Source organism: Pongo pygmaeus, chromosome 1 (assembly GCF_028885625.2).
Source record: "Pongo pygmaeus isolate AG05252 chromosome 1, NHGRI_mPonPyg2-v2.0_pri, whole genome shotgun sequence".
Lineage (NCBI taxonomy): Eukaryota > Metazoa > Chordata > Mammalia > Primates > Hominidae > Pongo > Pongo pygmaeus.
Window position 1 is genome coordinate 81,959,145 of NC_072373.2, and position 24,946 is coordinate 81,984,090.

Sequence of the window (24,946 nt, forward strand, 5' to 3'; positions counted from 1 at the left end):
GCAGGGAGGGCGGGCAGGCGGACGCGAAGGAAGGGGCGCGGGTGGGGAGGGGCGCCGGGAGCTGGGCGGGGCGGGGCGGTGCAGGGCGCGGGGAGGCGGCTCGGGGCTCCGGGGAACGGAGGGGCCCGGCCGGGCGTCGGGGAGGCGGGGCGCGGGCGCCGCGAAGTTACTTGGCCTGCGCCCGCCCGGGTCCGCGTGCTGGTGGCTGGCCCGCGGGAGGAGCGAAGCGGGGCTCCGCGGGCTGAAACCCGAAACCTCCAGTCCCGGAGCGCGGCGGGGAGGAAGGAAGCGGCGGCGGCGGTGGCCGAGGCGGGGAGGCGGCTGGGCCGGGGCCTGAGCTGCCGCGGCGGTGGCTCCTCGGTGAGCACCCAGCGTGGGGCGCGGGCGCGGGCGCGGGCCCAGGCGGAGAGGGCGGTCGGGATGGAGCCAGGCTAAACTCATTGTGCGGGGCTGAGGGCTCAGGGCGCGGGCCGGGAAGGGTCCCCGCCCCCACGGCGCTCCCCTGCTCCCCGCTCCCCTCTCGGAGGTCGGGGCTGTCCTCCGCCCGCACTGCGCCTTGCTTTGGAGAGCTGGAGCTCTTTGTGGGAAGATGTTGGGGGCGCGCCCCTTCCCTGAGGCGTGGGGCTTCTGAGAAGCCCACCCCATTCTGCTGGGTGCAGCCCGCCCCGTTTCTCCGGCGCCGCCCGAAGCCCTTAAACAGTCCGCTGGATGGGAGGGCGTAGGTGCGTGCCCGGGACTCGGCCGATGCGGGCCGCGCCCCCTGGGGCCAAGAGACTCCACGTCCCCCTCAGGGCAAAGGGTGTGGGGAGAAGCGGTCACGCCTCTCGGCTGGAATCCGTGAGGACCAGGTGAGCAACCTTCTCCCAGCCGGGACTCAGGGCGCTGTCTCCCCGAGCCTGGGCGGGCGGCGGGTGGCGCGCCCAGAAGTGGCCCGGCGCCGCCGGGTGGGCGGCTCTGCCCCTCAGATCTGCGGGAGAGAGATTCGGCTGGTTCTTGGAAAGGGGAGAACTTGACCAGCCCTCGGCGCCTTCTGGGCCAAGCTTAACCCCCGTGCAGCCTTTGGACAAAGGCATATGGGATGAGAACGTCTGTTGGATAAGTGGGGTGTCTCCTGTGCTTCCTGGAGGTCTGCTCACCAGTAACCACACAGCTGCGCATTGGCATCGCTTTATATCACATCTTGGAGGCTATTTTTGCTCGTTATTGTACTTTCATCCCTTTGGCAAAGTGCTTTCAAGAGCAGGTCATTTGATCCTCCTCCCCGTGAAGCCATGAGGAGGTGTGTGGTTTTGGAGGGAAAGAACCTCAGTTCCTTGATTGTCCAATGGAGACACTGATAACCTCAGGTGAGCCTGTCTCAGCGTGCTAGGGGCTGGGGGAGGATGACCATCCTTGTGGCTCCTCCGTGGAGCCAGGCGTGGATTCAGCCTGGCCTCTTCTCCCCTAGTGACCTGGATCTCCAGATGAGTTCTGGAGAGCTACTGCTTTGGGGAATAGGCGGTTTTCCCTTATAATCTATTTTACTGCAGCCACTGGGAGCAAGTGAAGAGAGGCATTTTTCAGGCCCTCAGGGCAGAAAGAGGAGGTGGGAGGGACCTCAGGTCACAGAGACAGAGGCTCTTCAGCTGTAACTGGAATGCATGGCACCCATTTCTGTTACTTCTTCCAGAGCACCTCTCTTCCGGTCCTCCTCCACACCCGTCTTATTTTATACTTGTCAGGTGCTTACAAGCACTTTCATGTACACTTTTTCATTCACACAACAGCCTTGTGAAGCTCTACTAGCCCATTTGATAGGTGAGGAAACTGAGGCTCAGGAGAGATGAAGCATTCTTGCCCAGCTAGGTAAGCAGCCCAGATTGAACTCAGATCTTTTGCCTTGATAGTGCTTTTCACGTGGTTTCCTGATGGCACACAAGTGGGTCCTTTAACTCAGGGCTTCTCCCTGCCCTGTAGCTCCACCGCCATAACATCAAAAATAGAGACCCCTCATTAAGAGGCCCGCTTGACATTTTGGAACTAATCCAAGGCCGCAACGATATCCAAACCGTTCTCTTTGTGTTGCAGCCTGGTGCACTGGGCGTCCTCTGAGAGGTGAAGGAGCACTGTGTGGTCAGAGGGCTGTGAGCTCTCTGTTTGGGTTCCGAGGAAGACAGAATGGGCTGAACTGGAACTGACCTAAATGTCAGCAAGAGGAGGTACAGTTCTGTGGTGTAAACTCCACTGCCAGCCGGGACCAGTCAGGAAGCCTGAGTGCAGGAGGCAGGTGGACAGGAGGGCTGGGTGGGAGCTGTGTGCTGCTAAGCCTGTCTCCAGTAAGGGGGCAGCTGCAGGTGCAGTCGGGCTCCAGCATATGGTTGCCTGATCTTAGTTTTGGGGGAAGCTGTAAATTTTTACAGAAAACAAGCTTCATATATTTTTAAAGATAGCAACTGATTCAAAACATTTTTTTTAATGTGCATGCAGTTTAACCAAATTATGTGTGCAGGCTGCTTGTGGCCTGCAGACTGCCCGTTTGCGTCTTCTGTGTGAGACCTTGGGAAGCACTGACTGTCATTCTGAGATGCAGTAAAGCATGACAGCAGGGGAGAAATGGTGTCTTCTTGCTGTTTTTCTATAAGAACAAAAAACATCAACAGAACTAGAGATAGCTATCAATGCTACCTGGAATTTGGAGGAGGGATTGACTTTGTGACTCCATACTTCATTCATTCACCCAGTACTCGTCTATGATTCTGTTTCTACACCAAGAGAAAAGGCTTACAACTAGTTTTAATCTATTTCCTTACACATTTTATGTGCTCAGCAGGGGAGAGGACAGCATTCATGGCAAATATGTTCAGGGAGTGCTGGAGCATAAAGGAAGGAATTTGCAGTTGGCCAGGGGTAAAACATGAGGAGGTATATTTCAGTTTTATTTTGGTTTGTGTTTGTTTTGTACTCAAGCAATGGGTGAGAGAACACTGTGTTAAGAGCACCATCTGAAGTCAGCCTACCTCCCAGCCCTGCCCCTTATAAACTTGTAACCTTAGGTAAATAATGTAAAGCATTCATGGAATATAGTAATTTTTCAAAACTAAGAGCTGTAAATATTTTAAAACACAGTAACATATAGGAAAATAAATTAAATTCCCCTTCACCTCTTCTCTACTCCTTCTCCCCACCTTTGAGATAACCACTGTAAATGTCTGTCTTTTTAGGTCCTTTTCAGTGTGCTCTATATGCTCACCAAGCCTGGAAACATAGGTGAATATATAGTTTATTGATATTATATAAAACATGATAAAATAGTATTATCTACATTTCTCACTTTAGGACCAACCTGAATATATTGAATATACTTGAAAAAATACATAAATGAAGCTGGGCATGGTGGCGCACACCTGTAGTCCCAGTTACTTGGTAGGCTGAGGTGGGAGGCTGAGGTTTGAGCCTAAGAGTTCAAGTCCAGCATGGACAAAATAGTAAGATCCTGTCTGTTAAAAAAAGAAAAACATAAATCGGGTCATATAATAATGCTCTGTGGTTTACTTTTTTGATTTAACAATATGACTTAGAAGTCATTCAATAACAATAACAGATACGTTGTACTTCATTCTTTTTAATAATAACGTAGTATTTCATAGTATCGGTTCCCTATAAATAATTTACACATTCCCCTCTTGGTGGACTCATAGATTGGCTTCCAATTTAATCTAGATTTTCTGTGTATCTTTATCTGTGTACATGTACAATATTTCTGGGTAAAAATTGTTCCTGGACGTGGGATCTGTGGGTCAAAGGAAATGTACATTTTAAGTGGTTATTTAAGCACTGTTTTCTCTCTTTCAGAAATAAATATGATAGCATATTATATGCTCTGTTCTACATAGGGCATTTAAAAAGTTTAATCTAGATCTTGGAGACCATTTCTTTTTTTTTTTTTTTTTGAGACGGAATCTCACTCAGTCACCCAGGCTGGAGTGCAGTGGCGTGTTCTCGGCTCACTGCAAGCTCCACCTCCCGGGTTCACGCCATTCTTCTGCCTCAGCCTCCCGAGTAGCTGGGACTACAGGCACCTGCCACCACTCCCGGCTAATTTTTTTGTATTTTTAGTAGAGATGGGGTTTCACCGTGTTAACCAGGATGGTCTCGATCTCCTGACCTCATGATCTGCCCGCCTTGGCCTCCCAAAGTGCTGGGATTACAGGCGTGAGCCACAGCGCCCAGCTTGGAGACCATTTCATATCAGTTATGGGCATTTTATTTTTATGAGACAATCTTGCTCTGTCGCCCAGGCTGGAGTGCAGTGGCATGATCTCGGCTCACTGCAACATCCACCTCCTGGGTTCAAGTGATTCTCCTGCCTCAGCCTCCCACGTAGCTGGGATTACAGGCGTGCGCCACCAAACCTGGCTAATTTTTGTATTTTTAGTAGAGAAGGGGTTTCACCATATTGGCGAGGGCTGGTCTCAAACTCCTGACCTCAGGGGATTTGCCCGCCTCAGCCTCCCAAAATGCTGGGATTACAGGTTTGAGTCACCGTGCCTGGCCAGTTATGTGCATTTTAAATGCTGATGTATTCTTCCAAGTTTACCCTAAATTGATTGCTTACACTTCCTCTAATTCCTCCATCAAATTCTTTGCCAATTTTTTTTAACTGAGTTGTCTGTAATTTCATCAATTTGTGAGGCTCTTTTTAAATTCTGGTCTTTAATCCTTTTCTTGTTAATAAATCAGATATCTTTATGTCTTCTTCCCCAACTTTGCTTATTGTACCTTTGATTGTGCAGAAGTATTTAATTTTTACGAAGTGAAATCTCTATCATTTTTCTTTGTTTTCAAGTTTTCTGTCTTGCTTAGGAAGTCCCCTCCTATTTCAAGAGTAAATTTTCCTGAATTTTCTCTTTTCTCTCCATTCTTTCTTTGCTTTTCTCCATTTAAAAATATTTTAAATTTCTGCTTTTCCTTTTTTTATTTTCCCTCCTTGTCACTTTGGCCAATCTATATTTTCTTTGACTTTTATAGTAACTTTTTTTTTTTCTTTTTTTTAACCAAATCTTAAGGATGAGCTCTTCTCCAGGTGGGTGAGGAGGAAGAGACAGCATTCTGAGCAGTGATAACAGTGTACAGAGCCACAGAGTTCAGAACAACAGTGAGTGTTTGGAGAACTGTGAGCAGTTTGGGATGGTTGAGGTAGAGGGTATTTGCAAATGAATAAATTCTGCAGGTGGCAGGGAATAGCATGAAATGGTCTGGCTGTGTAGGGGACAATCAGTCGGGCAATAGTTGGGAGGAGAGATTGGTGCGGGGGGGCGGGGGTGGGGGTGAGATCGAAGATAAGAAGAGAGAAATGCCTGTTAGTAGTCCAGGGAAAAGATGGTGAGGCTCTGAGCTGGGGTAGTGGCAGTGAGGGTGAAGTTTTGACTTAGAACTAGTGATGCATTGGATGTCTGTGATAGGAAATGGAACCAATTGCTTTACACACACTATCTCTTTCAATCCTAGAGAGTCAGTATGGAAATCCACGGCTCGGACATGTTCATTAATAAACCCATGGTGACACAGTCAGAAAGTGTAGTCAGGGCCTAAACCCCATCAGGATTCCCTTAAGGAGTGGCCTAGGATGTCCTAGGCTTCTCTCCTGAGAGATTGGGTGGGTGGTGATGTTTTATCTAGGGTAGAGAAAAACGTGAGGAATAGCATAGTGGGATGGTAGCAGCAGAGATGTGAATTCCATTTTGTGCATGTTCTATCTTAGGTGCCTGAATGTGACATATGGGAGACAACATCTACAAGGTGGGTGGATATGAATCTGGAGCACCAAAGAGTTTCTAGGCTATACATGGAGATTTTGGAGTCATCAGTGTTTAAGTGGCCATAGAGAGGGAACATATAGAGAGAAGAGGTATCAGATAGGACTCTTTCTTTTGCAAGTGGTAGAATATCCATTCAAATCCACGTAAGCAAAAAGGAAAGCTATTGGCTCGTGTCATTAAAATGCTCGAGTGTATGTGGCTTCTGGTGTGGGTTCAGGGTTCAAGTGGTTTTTATCAGGACCCATTTTCTCACTGGTTTTGACCTTTCTTCATGCTAAGGTTCTGTGTGGTGATCCCCAGCAGCTCTGGCAAGGGGGAAAACTGCAGGTTCAAATCCAATGTGAAAGGGGAACTGTCCTTCTCCCAGCTGTTTCAGCAACACTGTTATTACGTCAGAGGAAGTTGGAAGATGCTGATTGGCGAGGCATAGGTCATGTGTCCACATCCATGAAGCCACATGGATGCGGTGTGTGAAAAGGGTGGGTCTCCAGAGGAGCAACTGCTGGACAAGGGTAAGAGATATCGAGGAGGCTGACAGTTAATTTCCTCTGTAGTTGAGAAAGGAAGAAATAGTGCCCCAGAGGGCATCTTGGAAAACTGCAGCACTTACAGGATAGGATGATTAGCAGGTAAGCAAGACTGGTAAGGAACTAAAGGATGGAGAGACAGGAGAGAGGAGCTCAGGGGAGACAAGGGAAGAGGGAGTCTCAAAAAAATGAAAGGAGTCAGAAGTGTCAGATGCTGCAGAGAGCTCAATAAGGGCCCAGTGGGTTTGGCTAGGTTGTTATGGTGACCTTGCCCAAAGCAAAGAGAGTCATTTATTTTGACTTTGGCTAGGACTACCCTCTAGAGGGTTCCTGTGCCTACCTGTCTTCTGCATTGCCCACCCCAGCCCTGGGTTGGCCAGGTAAGGGCAGAGGTGTAGTGATGGCAGTCAGGAAATTTGTGCTTTGTCAGTAATTAGGTCTATGACTATGGGTAACTCATTTCAGCCCCTTGGGCTTTCATTTTGTCATCTGTAAAATGATAGACTAGAATGAGTTACTTTGAAGGCCTCTTTTAGCCCCAAAATGTTGGCGTCTTTAAGGAGATTAGTGAATCTAAACATTTCTTAACACTTCTGTTACCATGACCCTGGTCCAAGCCTTTGTCTCCACTTGGGCCATAGCCGTGGCCTCCTAACTGGGGTCCCTGCCTCCACGCTTGCCCCTTGCAGTCCACCCTTCACCCAGCAGCAGGCACAGTGACCTCTTGAAAGTGTAAGTCAGTCATGCCTCTCCAGTGGCTTCCTCTCACATGTAGAATCCAGTCCACACTCTTTCTCCAGACCTGCAGTGCTTTTTGTAATCTGGCCGCCGACTGTCTCCAAAGTCTGCTGTTCTCTTCCTCACTCCTCTCCAGCTTTCTTGCTAATCCTTAAACACGCTGAGCTCATTTCAGCCTCAGGGCTTTGCAAGGGCTCTTCTCTGGCCTGCCTGAGATTCCCTCGCATCATTTTCTGGTCTCTGCTCAAATGTCATGTCCTTGGAGAGCCTTCCCTGAAGACCCACCCCTGACCCAGACACCCATTCCCTCTCTGCTTACCCTGTTTGATCGTTCTTTACAGTACCTACTACCCAGAATTGTTTCCTATTTTTAAAATTTGTTTGTTTACTGTCTGTGTCCCCACCTCCAAAATGTAAGCTTCAGGATAGGAGAGATTTGAACATGTCTTGTTCAGGGCTATGCCCCAGCTGTAGAGTTGAGCTGGGCACAGAGCAGCTCTTCAGTAAATGTATTTTGTGTAGCTCAGTGAGGAATGGGAAAACGAGAATATAGGAGTGTCCAGAAACCAGTGGCAGTGTGGCTATTATGGCGAGGGAGGGAGGGGACACCCTGTGCCTGAGGCATCCGTCTCACATATGGCCATCAGAAAAAAATGTACTCCTTTCAGCTGTTTAAAAATAATATTCTCAGTTTTAGCAATATGGGTTTAGTTTGCCTGGCTTGATGAGGATAATAAATAAAAAATAATTAAGGGTAAAAACTAATTCACATAGTCATTATTGTTTATCTTGTGATAGAAGTAATCATCTCAGTCTTGTTCTCAGCACAGCTTCCATCTCTTGTCTTCTCAGAGCATGTGTATGTTTTGTTTATGGAAGGACTTGTTTTATTTTTCTTGATCTGTTTATTAAGTACATACAGTAAAAAACAGAATGAGAAGAATGAACCCAAATTGTTTGTGTAGAGCAGGTTTTCTGAACCTTGGCACTACTGACGTTTTTGACTGGATAATTCTTTGTTGTTGGGGGCTATCTTGTGTATTGTAAAATGTTTAGCAACATCCCCAGCCTTAGGTGCCAATAGCATCCCCCAGGTGTGACAACCAAAAATGTCTCCAGGCATTTCCAGATGTGCGGGATCTGGAGAGTGGGGATTGAGAACCAGTGATGTAGGATAGTGGGGTAGGGAGTGGATTTGATTATTATCTAGTGTCTTCTGCTTGGACATTTTTAGACCCTCCCCAGCTAACCTCATTCTTTTCACTGATATCATTTCAGCTCTTCTGCTTAAAAAGAAAATACATGCAATTTCAGGGAAGGGGTTTTGAGCCAAAGGAAGCATGGAATATCAGCCCCACAGTTACAGGTGGAGGTAAATTAAAATTTCATATTTCTCAGTCAGCTGCTTACCTGGGTGCCCACAACCCTCAGCCTGAGCATCTGTGTGGTAGCTGAAGCAGCTCAGTTCTGGGAGGGGGCATCTTCCTATAGTGGGGCTTCAAATCTTGAGGCCCTGAGCCCCTTACAGAGTCAAAGACACTTCCACTTTGCATTCTCTTGCAATGCATCTTTTCTGTCTTCCATTTCATCTCTTCCATATCAACAAGTAGTTGATATGCTCTGACTGTGTTCCCAGCCAAATCTCATCTTGAATTGTAACTCGCACAATTCCCATGTGTCATGGGAGGAATCCAGTGGGAGGCGATTGAATTATGGGAGCGGGCGGGTCTTTCTTGTGCTGTTCTCATAGTGCATGAGTCTCATGAGATCTGATGGTTTTAAAAATGGGAATTTTTGCCTGCTGCCATCCATGTAAGACTTGACTTGCTCCTCCTTGCCTCCCAGCCATGTGGAACTGTAAGTCCATTAAACCTTTTTCTTCCCAATCTTGGGTATGTTTTTATCAGCAGCAATAAAAACAGACTAATACAGTAGTTGAATGAAACCTCTCTGTCTTTAACTAAATTTTTTTTTTTTTAATGAAATGGAGTCTCACTGCATCACCCAATCTGGGGTGCAGTGGCACCATCTTGGCTCACTGCAATGCCCACCTCCTGGGTTCAAGTATTCTCCTGCCTCAGCCTCCAGAGTAGCTGGGATTACAGGTGCCCGCCACCATGCCTGGCTAATTTTTGTATTTTTAATAGAGACAGGGTTTCACCATGTTGGTCAGGCTGGTCTTGATCTCCTGACCTTAGGCAATCCACCCACCTCAGCCTCCCAAAGTGCTGGGATTACAGGCGTGAGCCACTGTGCCCGGCCAGCTTGAATTAAAATTTGAAAGGGAGAAAAAGAATCGAGTTTTCTTTTCATGTCTTAAGTAATTTTTGTAAACATTCCTTGAGTTTATCTTCTAACAACCTTTCTGCTTGCTACTTTTACCCTCATTACCTCATAGATTCCTCTTGGCAGTTGTATAAAGTAGAGTATATCTACTCTCTTTTTTGTCTTAGGGGAAATTGAGTGTCAGAGAGGTTAAGAGACACACACAGAGTCACAGGGAATTCAGACCTGGGTTTGGTGAAGATTCCAAGGCCCATGTTCTTTCTATTCGATATCAGGTTTAAGTGGATATTAGTATAGGGGAAATATAAAATATTTGTTTTCTCCACATGCAGAGTGCTGTTGGGAATTCAAAGGGGAAACTGGGGAAGCATTCATAAGCTTTCTGGAAGGGAAAACATCCTCACCTAAAATAAAAACTTGTATTATGGCCGGGTGTGGTGACTCATATCTGTAATCCTATCAGTTTGAGTGGCCACGGTGGGTGGATTGCTTGAGCCCAGGAGTTTGAGACCAGCCTGGGTAACATAGCAAAACCCCCTCTTTACAAAAACAATACAAAAATTAGCTAGGTGTGGTGGCACACACCTGTAGTTTCAGCTACTTGGGAGGCTGAGGTGGGAAGGTCACCTGAGTCCAAGAGTTCGAGGCTACAGTGAGCTGTGATCACACCACTGCACTCCAGGCTGTGACAGGGCGAGATCCTATCTCAAAAAAACAAAACAAAACAATACTTGTATTATGAGAAAACATGAATGTCTGAAAGGACAACTAAAATATAAAAGGCAAACTGTAGACCAGAAGAGATGGTAAGGGTCATTGTACAGGTAGCATTTTCTGGAAAGGCCTCTTCAGATTCTTAAGGTGGTCTAGAGATAGATGGTGTTCAAATAAGTGGCAACAAAGAGGTGAGTGTCCAGCGTAGGGAATGGCTTATGGTGGTAACCTCCGAGCTCTCCCAGGCTGCATGCATCCTCTCCTGCCCTATAGTGTCACTTCAGCTGGAGAAAATGCTCAGTTACAGAAAGCTGCTGTGAGTGAATGACAACATAAACAAGGAATTTGAATTCTATTGACCGCAACAGCATCTATAGACGTTTTCAGAATAATAGTTTACATATGTGTGCAACCTCATTTATTTGGTCTTCAGACAGCTGGGGGTATATTTGGTTGGGAGACCCTTCACAGTAGCTGCCACCCACGGTTTGGGAATGCCTGACTTAGAGGATGTGTCATAGTAGAGTTTATAGGGAAAATAAAAATAGGGTAGGGCGCGGTGGCTCACGCCTGTAATCCCAGCACTTTGGGAGGCCGAGGCGGGCAGATCACGAGGTCAGGAGTTTGAGACCAGCCTGGCTAACATGGTGAAACCCCATCTCTACTAAAAATACAAAAATTAGCTGGGCCTGGTGGTGGGCACCTATAGTCCCGGCTACTCGGGAGGCTGAGGCAGGAGAATCATTTGAACCCAGGAGGTGGAGATTGCAGTGAGCTGAGATCACACCATTGCACTCCAGCCTGGACGACAGGGTGAGACTGTCTCAAAAAAAAAAAAAAAAAAAAAAAAGGCGGGGAAGCAACATAGTCAAGATACTGTACGTGTTATGCAGGCATGTACAAATATCTTCTGCACTGACACCTACGGTCTCTTCAAAAAATTCATATTTTCTGGAGTTGGCCTTTTGAAAGATTCTAATGAAAGTCTTTCAGTATAAAACGTATTTGTCGGCACTTATATATTAGCCTTTCTGATGGTATAAAATCCAACAGGACTCAACATTCTTGTTTAAATTTTTGTTTAAATTCAGCAGTTTCCCTCCTTACAGCTTAAAACATATTAAATCCTATTCTGGGCCCTAGACTATTTCAAGGGTCTTTGTCTCCTGGAACAAATCAGCACTCCCCAAAGGCACAGGAGGAAATGACTTGTGTCTGACGGAGTCTGTACTCAGAGAACTTTGCACTGAAGCCCTCCCTCAGGATAGTATTAGCTTTTACTTTGCGCAGACCTTTAATACTCTTGATAAGGGAAACTGCAGATAAATGTACTTTTATAGGGAAAAGGGGGCAGCTGAAAGTTGAAAGAAATTACAGAGAAAGTACAAAAAGGAGACAGAGGATGTGCAATACACATTTGATGTAAGAGGAAAACATTCTGGTTATTAGTCCATTTTGTGTTGCTATACAGGAATACCTGAGGCTGGGTAATTTATAAGGAAAAGAAGTTTATTTGGCTCATGGTTCTGCAGACTGGACAAGAGGCATGGCGCCAGCATCTGCTTCTGGTGAGGGTTCCCATGGCAAAAGGAGGAGCAGGCGTGCCACATAGCATGAGAGGGAGCGGGAGAGCAATGGGAGGAGTACCACACTCTGCATGAGCTCATAGAGCAAGAACTTATTACTATGGGGATGGCACCAAGCCTGCCCCCATGACCCAAACACCTCTAGGCCACACCTTTGACACTGGGGATCACATTTCAACATGGGATTTAGAGGGGACAAATATCCAAACCATATAAATGGCCTTTACCAGTCTTGAGGGAATCACTGTGTTTTGGATCATATAATAATGGCTCACTGTGATAACCCACTAACTGAGTGACTGTGAGCAAGCTAACAGCCTTCTCTGAGGTTCCAAAAGAAAATGCTCCCATTAGAATTGCTCTCTAAGGTTTTTCCCAAGTCAAAATTCCAAGATAATTCCAGAATTATCCTGGCATTTAATGATCTCAAATTGTTATGAAAATTATGTTTTGTATACCTTATTTTAAAATACAGAAAAATGTATGATAGATTTTCATGAATTTTGCTTAAAGGCTTAAAGAGTTTGGGTAGTTTAAGGTGGAATTAATAAAACTCGACCAATTCAGAAAACTCAGCTATCTAGAATGGAGCATTTCCTGAGGATTAGCTTGAGTGTTAGTGCATTTTTTGAAAGGGAAATTGTAACTGGACACCCTCTCCTTCCAATGATTAGAATGTTTGATTTTATTTGGAGTTATCATGGAAAAAGGGATACGAGTTAGGGTTGCAGCAGTGTTTGCCCTGGGGGTTGAGGAGAATGGGACACAGTGGATGGGAGAAGGAGATAGATGGGCAGATGAAGACGTGGTGGCACCAATCCTTACCAGCAGCTGAGCTGACTGCATCATCATATTCATCACAGCACAGTTTGCCTTCCTCAGCACCTCTCTTCTCACTTTCAACCTGTGTGTCAAGTTAGGATTGCTTTTTACAACATGTGAAGGCAACCCAGCTACAGGACTTAACCAAAAAGGGGTTGACTAGCTGGGGCTGGGTGTAGTGGCTTCACAGTTCATTAGGTAGCTTGGGCTGCTTCAGCGTCAAACAGACTTGGAACAGCCTTGGGCCGTTCTGATTTTTTGTGACCCAGCTTCACCTTAGGGATTTTCTGCTTTCTATTGCATGAGACTTCCAGCTACATGGTCAAAAAATGGCTCTTCACGTTCACCTTCAAGCATTGACTTTGAGTTCCAGTCAGGAGAAAGGGAAAGGAGAAGGGTAAAAGCCGCAGCTGAGTCTGTCCCTTTGTATTGGAGAATGGATAGCTTTCCACCACTTTGCAGACTGGGTCTAATGGCCACTCCAGCTTCCATGCAAACAAGTGTGTGTGTGTGTGTGTGTGTGTGTGTTTGTGTGTATGTATGTGTGTATATATATATATACATATATGTAATTTTTTGAGACAGGGTCTTGCTCTGTTGCCCAGGCTGGGGTATAATGGTACAATCATAGATCACTGCAGCCCTGACCTTCTGGGCCCAAGCCATCCTCTTCCCTCAACCTCCTGATTAACTGGGACTACAGGTGTGCATTACCATGCCTGGCTAATTCTTTATTTCTTTCTTTGGTTTTTAGCAGATACAAGATCTTGCTCTGTTTCCCAGGCTGCTCTTGAACTCCTGAGATCAAGCAATTTTCCTGCCTTGGCCTCCCAAAGTGTTGGGATTATAGGCATGAGTCACCATTCCTGGACCAAGCCCATATATTTTTGTAGGCACATTTGGTACCCCACATGAAATCAGGGTTCTTTTGATAGAAGAGGAGAATGGATGTTGGCTGGATAATGAATAGTGTCTGCTACTCTTCTGCAGAGTAAACAAGAAATGCCTAGTGTGTCAAGGTGTCTAGTGTCCCATTGTTCCTATATTTATTCATCACAATTATTGAACATCTACAATGTTCCAGGCACTTTTCTAGGTGCTGATCGGAAAATTTACAAACCAAAATTTCCTTGCCCTCATGGAACCTACAGTCTTGTGAAAGAGTAAGACATTAACAAGTTAAATAAGAACACACACATGTGCTAAGGACAAAAAGTAAAGAAGGGGATGGGGCCAGGAAGTGTTGGAGGGGGTATGAAGTGTTACATAGTATGGCTGGGGAAGGCTCTGCTGAAAAGGTGAGTTAAGGGTAAGGGCATTCTGGGCATACGAAACAGCAAGTGCAAAGCCCCTGAACTCAAGCATGCTTGATGGGTTTCAGAAATAGTGAGGAGGCTAGTGCGTTGGAGTAGAAAGAATCAAAGGTAATTTTTATTAAGAGATTGGAGTGGTAATGGAGAGCCAGGCCCTGGAGGGAGCTGCAGGTCGAGGTAACAACTTTGGGCTTGCTCTGTGTGACATGGGAATCTTTTTATGGTTTTGAGGAAAACCGTGACTTGTTTTGATGTCTGTTTTAACAGCCTCACTGTGGTTGCTGTTTTGAGAAAAGGGGAAGGGTGGAAGCAGGTAGATTTGTGGGAAGCTATTTTAATAATCCAGAGAAGATATAATGTAGCCTGGACCAGAGTGGTGGTAGCAGAGAATAGTAAGACATAGGTGAATTCTGGATACTTTTCAAACCTAGAGCCAATAGATTTGCTAATGGACTAAGTCCGGGACATAAGAGAATGAGGAGCCAGGAGTGACTCCATAGTCTAGGGCCTGCACAACTGGAAGGATGGGATGGCACACGTGGAATGAGGAGGAACACAGGAAGAGCAGCTTGAGAGGTGAAAGACTCAAAATCCGGTTTTGGACACAGGCTTGCAATGCCTGTGACATGCAGGTGGAGATGTTGGTCGGAGGTAGGAATCTGGAGCTCCAAGGAGTGGCACTGGCTTCTCTCCATCTGAGCATGGGCTCCTGGCACAGTTGCCTGTTGAAGCACCACAGCCACTTCTGGCAGCAGCGCCAAATAGACTTGGAACAGTCTTGAGCAGTTCTGATCTTTTGCGACCCAGCTTCACCTTAGGGATTTGCTGGGCGCCCAGTTCCAGGCAGGATGGCCATGAGCCAGTGTCTGTGGAGGCTTCCTCAAGCCTGCTCTGGAAGGGCTGGAATTTCTGCCGTCTCCCACAGAGGGAATGACGTGGTTGAGGCTGGGGCAGCCAGCGGGCTGCCAGAGGAAAAATCCCTGCCTAATGTGCAGCTGAAACAGTGATTTCTATGAGGACTTGCTCAATCATCAGGTTGCTAAAGCTGTCACAGAAAGCTGTGTGGACCCCCAGCTGTTTTTTCTTCTCTATTCCTAAAGCACTTAACTCTTGGGGCCTGAGACTCTCCCCTGAGTGAGCTGTCTTCATCATGAGTCCTGCTAGTTGCTTGTGGATTTTCTAGGAGGCTGACATGGACCTCCACTGTCTGTGCTGACTGGGAAACATGAAGGGGTGAAGACAGCTTTTAATATAGGAGGTGGAGACCTGGGAGAGAGGCCAGTTGCCCTTTTAAAAAATTCACCGACAGTCTGTGGTTGAGAGCCCAGCTTTGCTTAGGATTATGTGCCTCACATTTTCCTACATGCCACAACAGAAACTGCAGAGGGGGTTGATTCACAAAAAGTAGGATTCTGCTTTACCATGTCACCTGGGGAGTTGTCCCACTTGCTGGGGTGGGTGCAGCATGATTCACGGTTTTATTTAGTGGGTTCAGCCTTGGAAGTCACTGCTGTATTAGTCCCTTGAGAGCAATAATTAATGCCAGACAAAGTCTTAGTTTCCTCATCTGCTACAGTAGGAGGTTAGACTAGATGTTTTCTAAGGATGTTCTCACCTCTAACGATGGGTGAGAAGCTGTGGAAATAGCTGGCTTCCTTCATTTCATGACTCTCCAATCCCTTTGGACAGAGAAGTTAAACAGAAGATGCCTAGATATGTTTTTTTCCCAAAATTTTTAAATTATGGTAAGATACACATAACATAAAGTTTACCATCTGTATTAGTTCATTTTCACACTGCTATAAAGAAATACCTGAGACTGGGTAATTTATAAAGGAAAGAGGTTTAATTGAATCATAGTTCTGCATGCTGGGGAGTCCTCAGGAAACTTATGGCAGAAGGCAAAGTAGAAGCAAATACCTTCTTCACAAGGCAGCAGGAGAGAGTGAGCACTTAGGGGAAACTGCCACTTTTAAAACCATCGGATCTCCTGAGAACTCCCCCACTATCACGAGAACAGCATGAGGGAAATCGCCTCCATGATCCAATCGCCTCCCACCAGGTCCCTCTCTCGACATGTGGGGATTACAATTCGAGATGAGATTTGGGTGGGGACACAGAGCCAAACCATATCATTCTTCCCCCGGCCCCTCCCAAATCTAATGTCCTTTTCACATTTCAAAACCAATTATCCCTTCCCAACAGTCCCCCAAGGTCTTAACTTATTGCAGCATTAACCAAAAAGTCCAAGTCCAAAGTCTCACGTAAGACAAGGCAAGTCCCTTCTGCCTATGAGCCTGTAAAATCAAAAGCAAGTTAGTTACTTCCAAAATACAATGGGGGTACAGGCATTGGGTAAATGTTCCCATTCCAAATGGGAGAAATTGGCCAAAACAAAGGGACCCCACAGACCCATGCAAGTCTGAAACCCAGCTGGGCAGTCATTAAATCTTAAAGCTCCAAAATCTTCTTTGACTCTGTGTCTCACATCCAGGGCATGCCGATGCAAGGGGTGGACTCCCATAGCCTTGGGCAGCTCCACCTCTGTGGCTCTTCAGGGTACAGCCTCTGTGGCTGCTTTCATGGGCTGGTGTTGAGTGCCTGCGGCTTTTCCAGGTGCATGGTGCAAGTTGTCAGTGGATCTATCTTTCTGGGGTCTGGAGGACGGTGGTCCTCTTCACACGTCTTCACTAGGCAGTGCCCCTAGTGTGTGGGGGCTCCAACCCCACATTTCCCTTCTGCACTGTTCTAGGAGAGTTTCTTCATGAGGGCTCTGCCCCTGCAGCAGACTTCCGCCTGGACATTCAGGCATTTCCATACATCCTCTGACATCTAGGTAGAGGTTCCCAATGCTCATCTCTTGTCTTCTGTGTACCTGCAGGCCCGACACTACATGGAAGTTGCTTGGGGCTTGCACCCACTGAAGCAATGTGAGAACTCCCTCACTATCACGAGAACAGCATGGGGAAACCACCCCCATGATCTGGTCACCTCCCAGCACGTCCCCCCCTTGACATGTGGGGATTACAATTCGAGATAAGATTTGGGTGGGGACACAGAGCCAAGAAATATTACCATCTTAACCATTTCTAAGTGCACAGTTGAGTGGTATTAAGTACATTCATATTGTCGTGCAGCCATCACCACCATCCATCTGCAGAAGTCTCCACCTTGTAGAAACCCTATTCCCATTAAACTATAACTCCCCATTCTGCCCTCCATCCAGCCCCTGGCAACCACCATTCTACTTGTTTTTCTGATTTTGACTACTCTAGGTACCTCATGCAAGTAGAATCATAAAATAGTTGTCTTTTTGCGACTGGCATATTTTACTTAGCATATGTCCCCAAGCTTCATCCATATTACAGCAAATGTCAGAATTTCCTTCCTTTTCTAAGGCTGAATAATATGTATGATGTATGTATGTATATATGTATGTGTGTGTATATATATACACTACAGTTTGCTTATCCATTCAGCCCTTGATGGAGATTTGGGTTGCTTCTACATTTTAGCTGTGGTGAATAATGCTGCTATGAATATTGGTGTGCAAATATCTCTTTGAGACCTTGCTTTCAGTTCTTTTTGGTATATACACAGAAGTAGAATTGCTGGATCATATGGTAATTCTGTGTTTAATTTTTTGAGGAACTGCCATACTGTTCTCCACAGTGGCTGTACCATTTTACGTCCCTGCCAACAGCGTAAAAGAGTTGCGATTTCTTTGCATCCTCACCATTTGCTTTTTTTCTTTTCTTTTCGATAGTAGCCGTCCTGGATATCTCATTGTGGTTTTGATTTGCATTTACCTAAATCATTAGTGATGTTGAGCATCTTTTCATGTGTTTATTGGCCATTTGCTTGTCTTCTTTGGAAAAATGTCTATTCAAGTCCTTTGCCTATTTAAAAACTTTTATTAACGCTTTTTTTTTTTTTTTGAGACAGGGTTTCATTCTTGTTGCTCAGGCTGGAGTGCAATGGCACGATCTCGGCTCACTGCAGCCACCACCCCCCGGGTTCAAGCAATTCTCCTGCCTCAGCCTCTCAAGTAGAAATTTTTTTTTATGTGTATAGATTTAAGGGGTACAAGTGCAGTTTTGTTACATGAATATATTGCACAGTGGTGAAGTCAGGGCTTTTAGCGTATCCATCACTGGAGTAACGTACATTGTACCCATTAAGTTGTTTCTCCTCATCCACTCTCCTTCCTAACCTTCACCCTCGTGAGTCTCCATCGTCTACCACTCTACACCACTTCTATACTCTACGTCCCTGTGTATACATTATTTAGTGCCCACTTATGTGGTGTTTGTCTTTCTGTGTCTGAGTTGCTTCACCTAATGTTGTAACCCTTTGCTTGTTTTTGAATTGTATTGTTTGTGTTTTTCTTGTTGAGTTTAAGGAGTCCTCTGTATGTTCTGGATATTTATCCTTTATCAGATATATAGTTTGCGAATATTTTCACCCAATCTGTGGGTTGTCGTCTTTTTACTCTGTTGATAGTGTCTTTGGATGCACAAAATTTTAAAATTTTCATGAAGCCCATTTTGTCTATTTTGTTTTCTGTTGCTTGTGCCTTTGGTGTTATTTATAAGAAATCATTGCCAAATCCAGGGTCATCTGTGACTTGATATATTGTCTATGTGGTTTCGGAGCCTCAGTCTCTTCTCTACCCCACTTATTTGTTTCTTTCTGTTTTTAAATAATAAAATTATTAACCCCATAGGTCAATAAAATGCTTTATACTTACTACATCTTCATTCATTCCACAAACAGGGAGAGTCTTTCAAATAAGCAAAAGCAGAGTGGAAATGGGAGAGTGCGGCACAGCTGGCTGCAGCAGAGGGCCTGGGAAGAGGTTGATGGTGAGGAGTCTGCAACACAGTGAGGCTCGACCTTGTAGCATCTCATCTGCTGTGGTGAATGGATGGATTGAAGATAAACAATAGACTCACAGGCACATGACCAAGTTGTAGGGCTAATACCTGCTGTTCTCTTGAACTAGTCACTTAACCTTTCTGAGCCTCAGTTTCCCCATTTTATTTAACAAACACATAGCACTAAGCACTGTTCTAAGCACAGTACAAATATTAATTCATTGACCCCTACCACCAACCCTATGAGGTAGATACTCCTATTATCCCTGTTTTACAGATGGGGAGACTGATGCTGGGAGGGGTTAAGTAACATGTCAAGGCCACAGAGGCAGTACGTAGCAGAGCTGGGATTTGGAACCCAGGCTTTCTAGTTCCAGAGCTCATTCCCTTAACCATTATGTCATGCTGCCTCTTTAAAAAGGGGGAGAAGTCATCCCTACCTGTAAAAGTTATTCAGAAAATCAAATGAGATGATGTGTGTAATAGTATGTCGTATATTGCACTGTGTTTTGCAAATACTGTCATTATTAGTTAATAATAATTAAGCAATACTCTGGAAATGATAAAATTCTCAAGGAATCTAATAGGAAGAAAGGAATAGATTAAGGATTGAGCCTTGGGAATGTCTATACCCAGAATCCAAGAGCTTGGATTTGGAACAATATTTGATAGACTCGCTACTGATGCCCTTGTGGAGAGGGTTGCAGTCAGCTGCAGAAGCTGGAGAGGAACCCCAAACCCAGTGGCATTTGCAGAAGGATGTTGTGAAGGGCAATGAGGTGCTCAAGTTGATCATGTATGTGTGGAGAGCACCAAAGCCAGGTCTCTCCCACTGGCGAATTCAGAATTCAGAAGTCCATAGGCCATTTGGGGTTCTGACTCTAGCTTCTTTACCTTTCCCTGGTACATTTTCCCAAGCAGATCAGAGCTCAGACCTGCTGCACTTGTTAAGTGAGAGGTTTTGAACAAAGACATTGCTAGATTTGTGGTGCCCTGATGGGGAGAGGGCCAAAGCACTGTGCATTGCAACAGACTCTGGGTTGGCTGGGTGGGTACACGCCCCTGGGGTTGCAGAGGCCACGTCCTTGTGCCTGCCATCTATGGGGCAACTTTCAGGTTAGTGCCAGGAAAGGATGGAGGGAGGGCAGGAGGGAGCCTTTGCACCTGGCTGTTTACACATAGGTGTGGACACCCAGGGAGCCCGTGATCTCTTTCTGCCTCTCAACGAGCTGTGTGGCCTGGTTTGTGGTTGGGATGAGAGTAGGATTCCCTTTCTTTATCTCAGTTACAGGGTGGTTATTAGAAACTTCTTCCCAACCCTACCCCCACCACACACCCCACCCCAGTTAGTGAGTGATGTGTGTAAAGTGCTTTGAGGTGCTGAGATAAAGGGGCCCTGAGAGTATGGCCAGATGAGCAGCAGGGTGATTTCACCTGGACTTGTTGGAAGTGGTGTTCAGGAATTTTCCCTCACCTGGAGGATTATTTATTTGAACAGCTTATGTACCTACCTGTTTGCACTTGATTTCTTTAGAAGAGGGCAGCTGGAAGTCCCAGCGCTGCAGGCTGGTCAGCTCTTCATAAGAATTGATAGTGGGATTCACAGAGTGGAAATGGAGTGGTGCATTCTGCTGTAAAGGAGCCTGTGGAGGAGGAAATGAAACACTGCCTCACTCAGGCAGATTTAAGGATATCAGAAGAGACCTTTATGATAAAAGAAACTATTTTCAGGCTGGGCGTGGTGGCTCACGCCTATAATCCCAGCACTTTGGGAGGCCGAGGTGGGCAGATCACGAGGTCAGGAGATTGAGACCATCCTGGCTAACACAGTGAAACCCCGTCTTTACTAAAAATACAAAAAAAATTAGCCAGGCATGGTGGTGGGCACCTGTAGTCTCAGCTGCTCGGGAGGCTGAGGCAGGAGAATGGCGTGAACCCGGGAAGTGGAGCTTGCAATGAGCCGAGATCGTGCCACTGCACTCCAGCCTGGGCGACAGTGCAAGACTCCGTCTCAAAAAAAAAAAAAAAAAAAAAAAAAAAAATTTTCTCTGGAGCAGAATTCTGGAGAGGACATGTATGTCTTGTCCTATCCCGGGGACCCTCATTAGAGAGGCGTCAGGACCCTCCTCCTTCTGACCACCACACCCCGCCAGTAACCCCGGGCCTGTGATTTGCAGGCTCTCAGGCTGTCCCTTAGGATGTCCTCATACATGAGGGGTATTGTGGAGGTGGGGGAGGTCTCACTTTCCTTGCCGTGGCTTGTGAACTGGGACATAGATCTTCTGATTCTAAAGCGGCACACTCTGGGGGGTGAAGAGCTTCTCAATGCCTCCATGAGGAGAGTCTACTTCCTAGGACCCAGGAGCCCATGGCAAAAAGAGGAGGAAAAGGAGGAGGCTGAGGCAGGCACAGCTGTGCTTGAGTTGGCCTAAACTTGACAAAGGGAAGGCTTCTGGTACCAGTGTCCAAAGAGGTGGAGTCTTGACATGTGTTATGTAGATCATGATATATCAGAATATTACGATTCTGTAAGTTGCAAATGATAGAAACCCAGCAAAATTAGTGTAAGGGAAGGAAAAAAAGTGACTGGCTTATGTAACTAGAAGAAGAAGATTCAGAATCTCAAGTCCTTTCATCAGCATTTGTGGATGAATTCACCTGTGTCTTCCCCACCTATCCACCCCTTTGCCCTGTGCTCTCATCCTCTGCTTTATTTGCTGGTAAGCTCCTCCCATGTAGTGTTAAAGACGGCCAGCTGCTGCAACCCTGGGTTCGTATTTTGTCACACTGCCAGCCCTGTGGTAAGCTAGCCTGTCCTCCAGCGCTTCCAGCCAAAATCCCGGACCTAGGGTCATGTCAGCATCCCTAGCCCCATCAGTGAGACCCTCTAGCCCACCCAAGATCAAGAGCTGACCCCTAAAGCTGCAAGTGATGATGGCTTCACCCAAATCACATGGCCTAAAAATTTTAAAAGGGTAGGGCAGAAATAAATGGTCATTTCCCAAAGTAAAATCAGGTTAAACTCTTCAAATGGTAACACTGGCTTGCAGTGAAGTGTTACTGTGCACCAGATGCTGCTCCAGGCACTTTATACAAAGGAACTCAGTCCTCACAATAACTCTTAAGAGGAAGATGATACTCATTTTACAGACAAGGACACAGAAGGCAACCCTTTTATTTAGGCGTATGTAGCTAAAAAGTGGATGGGCTGGGCTTCAAACCCAGACAGTTGGCTTCAGCATCTGTGCCTTTTTTTTTTTTGTGAGACAGAGTCTCACCCTGTTGCTTAGGCAGATGGTGTGATCTTGGCTCCTGGATTCAAGCGATTCCCCTGCCTCAGCCTCCTGAGTAGCTGGGATTACAGGTATGTGTCACCACACCTGGCTAATTTTTGTATTTTTAGTAGAGACAGGGTTTCACCATGTTGGCCAGATTGGTCTTGAACTCCTGACCTCATGATCCACCCGCCTCAGCCTCTTAAAGTGCTGGGATTACAGGCGTGAGCCACAGCGCCTGGCTGGCATCTGTGCTCTTAACCACCAGGCCACACGGTCTTTCTGACAAGTGCAGGGCAGCAGCAGTATAATCAGGAAGAAATTTCCACCTTAAGTCAATCAAAATGAAAGAGTTTTAGGTAAAAATATGAGACCACAAAATAACCCAGATTAAATAATAGAAAGAACCTAGTCTTATGTTGTAGTAATTCTGTCCTTGAAGCTCAAGGCATTTCTGGAATTATTTCTTGGATATTACCATGCAAAACAGTTTACAAAACACAACAGATACCTGTCTCAATACCCTAGTGATGCCTTATTTTTGATTTTTGTTTTTTAACTTTTAAGTTAAGTGGTACATGTGCAGGTTTGTTATATAGGTACACTCATGTCACAGGGGTGTGTTGTACAATTATTTTGTCACCCAGGTACTAAGCCTAGTACCTAATAGTTATTTTTTCTGCTCCTCTCCCTCCTCCCACCCTCCAACTCTCAAGTACGCCTTAGTGCCTGTTGTTCCTCTCTTTGTGTTCTCATCATTTAGCTTCCACTAATAGGTGAGAACATGTGATATTTGGTTTTCTGTTTCTGCATTAGTTTGTTAAGGATAACAGCCTCCAGCTCCATCCTTGTCCCTACAAAGACTATAATCTCATTCTTTTTTATGTGTACATAGTATTCCGTGGTGCATATGTACCACATTTTCTTTATTCAGTCTATTATTGATGGGTACTTGGACTGATTACACAATGGTATTAATTACTGACTTGAGTGATAAGATTTGGCTTTGAATGACCTGAAGCCGTTGCCAGTGGTCTAATCCAGCAGACAATTTACTGTCTCTGGAAATGCACAAGAAGACTGAAGACAATTCCAAAAGAGGAGTGACCACAATACATTGAGCTGTGGTGGCAAGGATGAGTTAGTGATCAACTTCCCTGATGACCTGTCTGAGAGGGATAGCTCTCTTTCTCAGGGGTAATTTCTGATAGGTTAATTAAAACCTTTGTCTAGATGTTTCTCGGAGAAGCAGTGCAAGGTGATTTACTTGGCCAGGGCAAGATGTAGTGAGTGTGGGAGTTCTGAAGCCCCTTTGTGTCTGGCAGCAGAACAGCCCCAGAGAGTGGAAATGTGAGTCACACTTGAGCTTGTTTCCATTCAATGGGCCCTGGCTTGTTGGGCCCTCGGTAAGCTGGCTGCCCGCCAGGAAGCCCTCTCTGGCTGGGGCATTCCAAACCACTTCTCTTGTTCTTTAAAGATACACCCTGAGGGATTTGCTGGGGCTTGTGCCTTCCCCACTCCAGACTTCCTGGCAGAGACTGGGATTTTGGATTTCACTGAGTGGGCAGCTCTTAGGCCCACATTCCTCCTCTGTCTCCTGGGGAATATTGGACCAGAAGGCCTTAAAGACTGCAGCCAACTCTGGGCTCTCTGATTCTCAGGTCACTGGTGTGCTTGCTAAGATGGAGTCTTGCTCTGTCGCCCAGACTGGAGTGCAGCGGTGGGATCTCAGCTCACTGCAACCTCTGCCTCCTGGGTTCCAGTGATTCTCCTACCTCAGCCTCCTGAGTACCTGGGATTACAGGCACCCACCACCACTCCTGGTTAATTTTCGTATTTTTCGTAGAGATGGGAGTTTCACCATGTTAGCCAGGCTGGTCCCGAACTCCCAACCTCAAGTGATCCGCCCACCTCAGCCTCCCAAAGTGCTGGAATTACAGGCATGAGCCACTGCGCCAGGCCTAAATTTTATTTTTTATTGCTCCTACTTAGATCTACGTATTTACCAAATTTTTTTCTTTTTCTTTTTTTTTTTGAGATGGAGCCTTGCTTTATCGCCCAGGCTGGAGTGCAGTGGCGCGATCTCGGCTCCCTGCAAGCTCCACCTCCCAGGTTCACGCCATTCTCCTGCCTCAGCTTCCCGAGTAGCTGGGACTACAGGCGCCCGCCACCACGCCTGGCTAATTTTTTGAATTTTTAGTAGAGACAAGGTTTCACTGTGTTAGCCAGGATGGTCTCGATCTCCTGACTTCATGATCCGCCCACCCCGGCCTCCCAAAGTGCTGGGATTACAGGCGTGAGCCACTGCACCTGGTCCCAAATTTTTTTCTAACAGTTGATTCTTGTACCCTACCTCTTATCTCTGGATTGTTTCCTTCTTCATGAAATGTATTCTTAAGCAGATCACTCAAGAGTTGTCATTAGTAACCATTCAGGTTTTGTTCACCCCAAAAGTATATTCACCTTCTCTTGAATATTATAGAACTTTAGGGCAAAGGTTTTTTTCCTTAGATATTATTCCATTGTTTTCTGGCCTCTTTTTTTTTTTTTTTTTTCTGTTGAAGAGTCTACTATTTATCTCACTGTTACTCTATAGGTGAAATTGTTTTTTCCATTTCTCTGTATGTTGGTGTTTTCATTTTTCATTATGATGTGTCTTGATATAGGCTTTTAAAAAATTATTTTCAGAACTTGATATGCTCTTTCAATTTGAGGACTCATGTATTTCTTTAATCCTAGAAAATGTTCAATCATACCTCTAAATTCTTGCTAACCCTAGTAGGTCGGATATGTTTGACTCGAGTAACAGAAACCCAACTCAAAATAGCTTTAAAAACAGTTTTTAAAAATGTATTACTTCACATAAGAAAAAGCCAGGAGAAAGGTGACTTCAGGATTTATTAATTTATTAGCCCGAGGATCAGCCTTTCTTTTCAGCCATGTTCAGCACGTTGGCTTCGCATCCCTCATGGTCTCAAGACGGCTGCCGCAGCTCCAGGCTCCCTTTCTG

The 24,946-nt window shown here is 45.8% G+C and overlaps 1 protein-coding gene across 16 annotated transcripts in view; it reads left to right on the forward strand.

Moving 5' to 3' along the window:
- Positions 1-24,946, forward strand: part of GPR161 (G protein-coupled receptor 161) — a 57,443-nt gene that overhangs the window by 506 nt on the left and 31,991 nt on the right. For 2 of the 16 annotated variants that reach the window (XR_010123219.1, XR_010123220.1), the window contains exons 1-4: positions 2,179-2,198; positions 5,046-5,134; positions 5,741-5,778; positions 8,342-8,435. The exons of 3 other annotated variants lie outside the window; for them this stretch is intronic. Coding sequence is in view for 3 of the 13 variants with exons in the window: in XM_063649085.1 (XP_063505155.1) it covers positions 5,758-5,778; positions 8,342-8,435 (115 nt within the window). In the remaining 10 variants the exon portion in view is untranslated. Of the gene's footprint in view, positions 1-109; positions 361-416; positions 849-2,067; positions 2,199-5,045; positions 5,135-5,740; positions 5,779-8,341; positions 8,436-24,946 lie in introns of those variants that run through there. 11 more of the 16 variants (XM_063649117.1, XM_054451488.2, XM_063649129.1 and 8 more) reach the window with 9 other exon arrangements.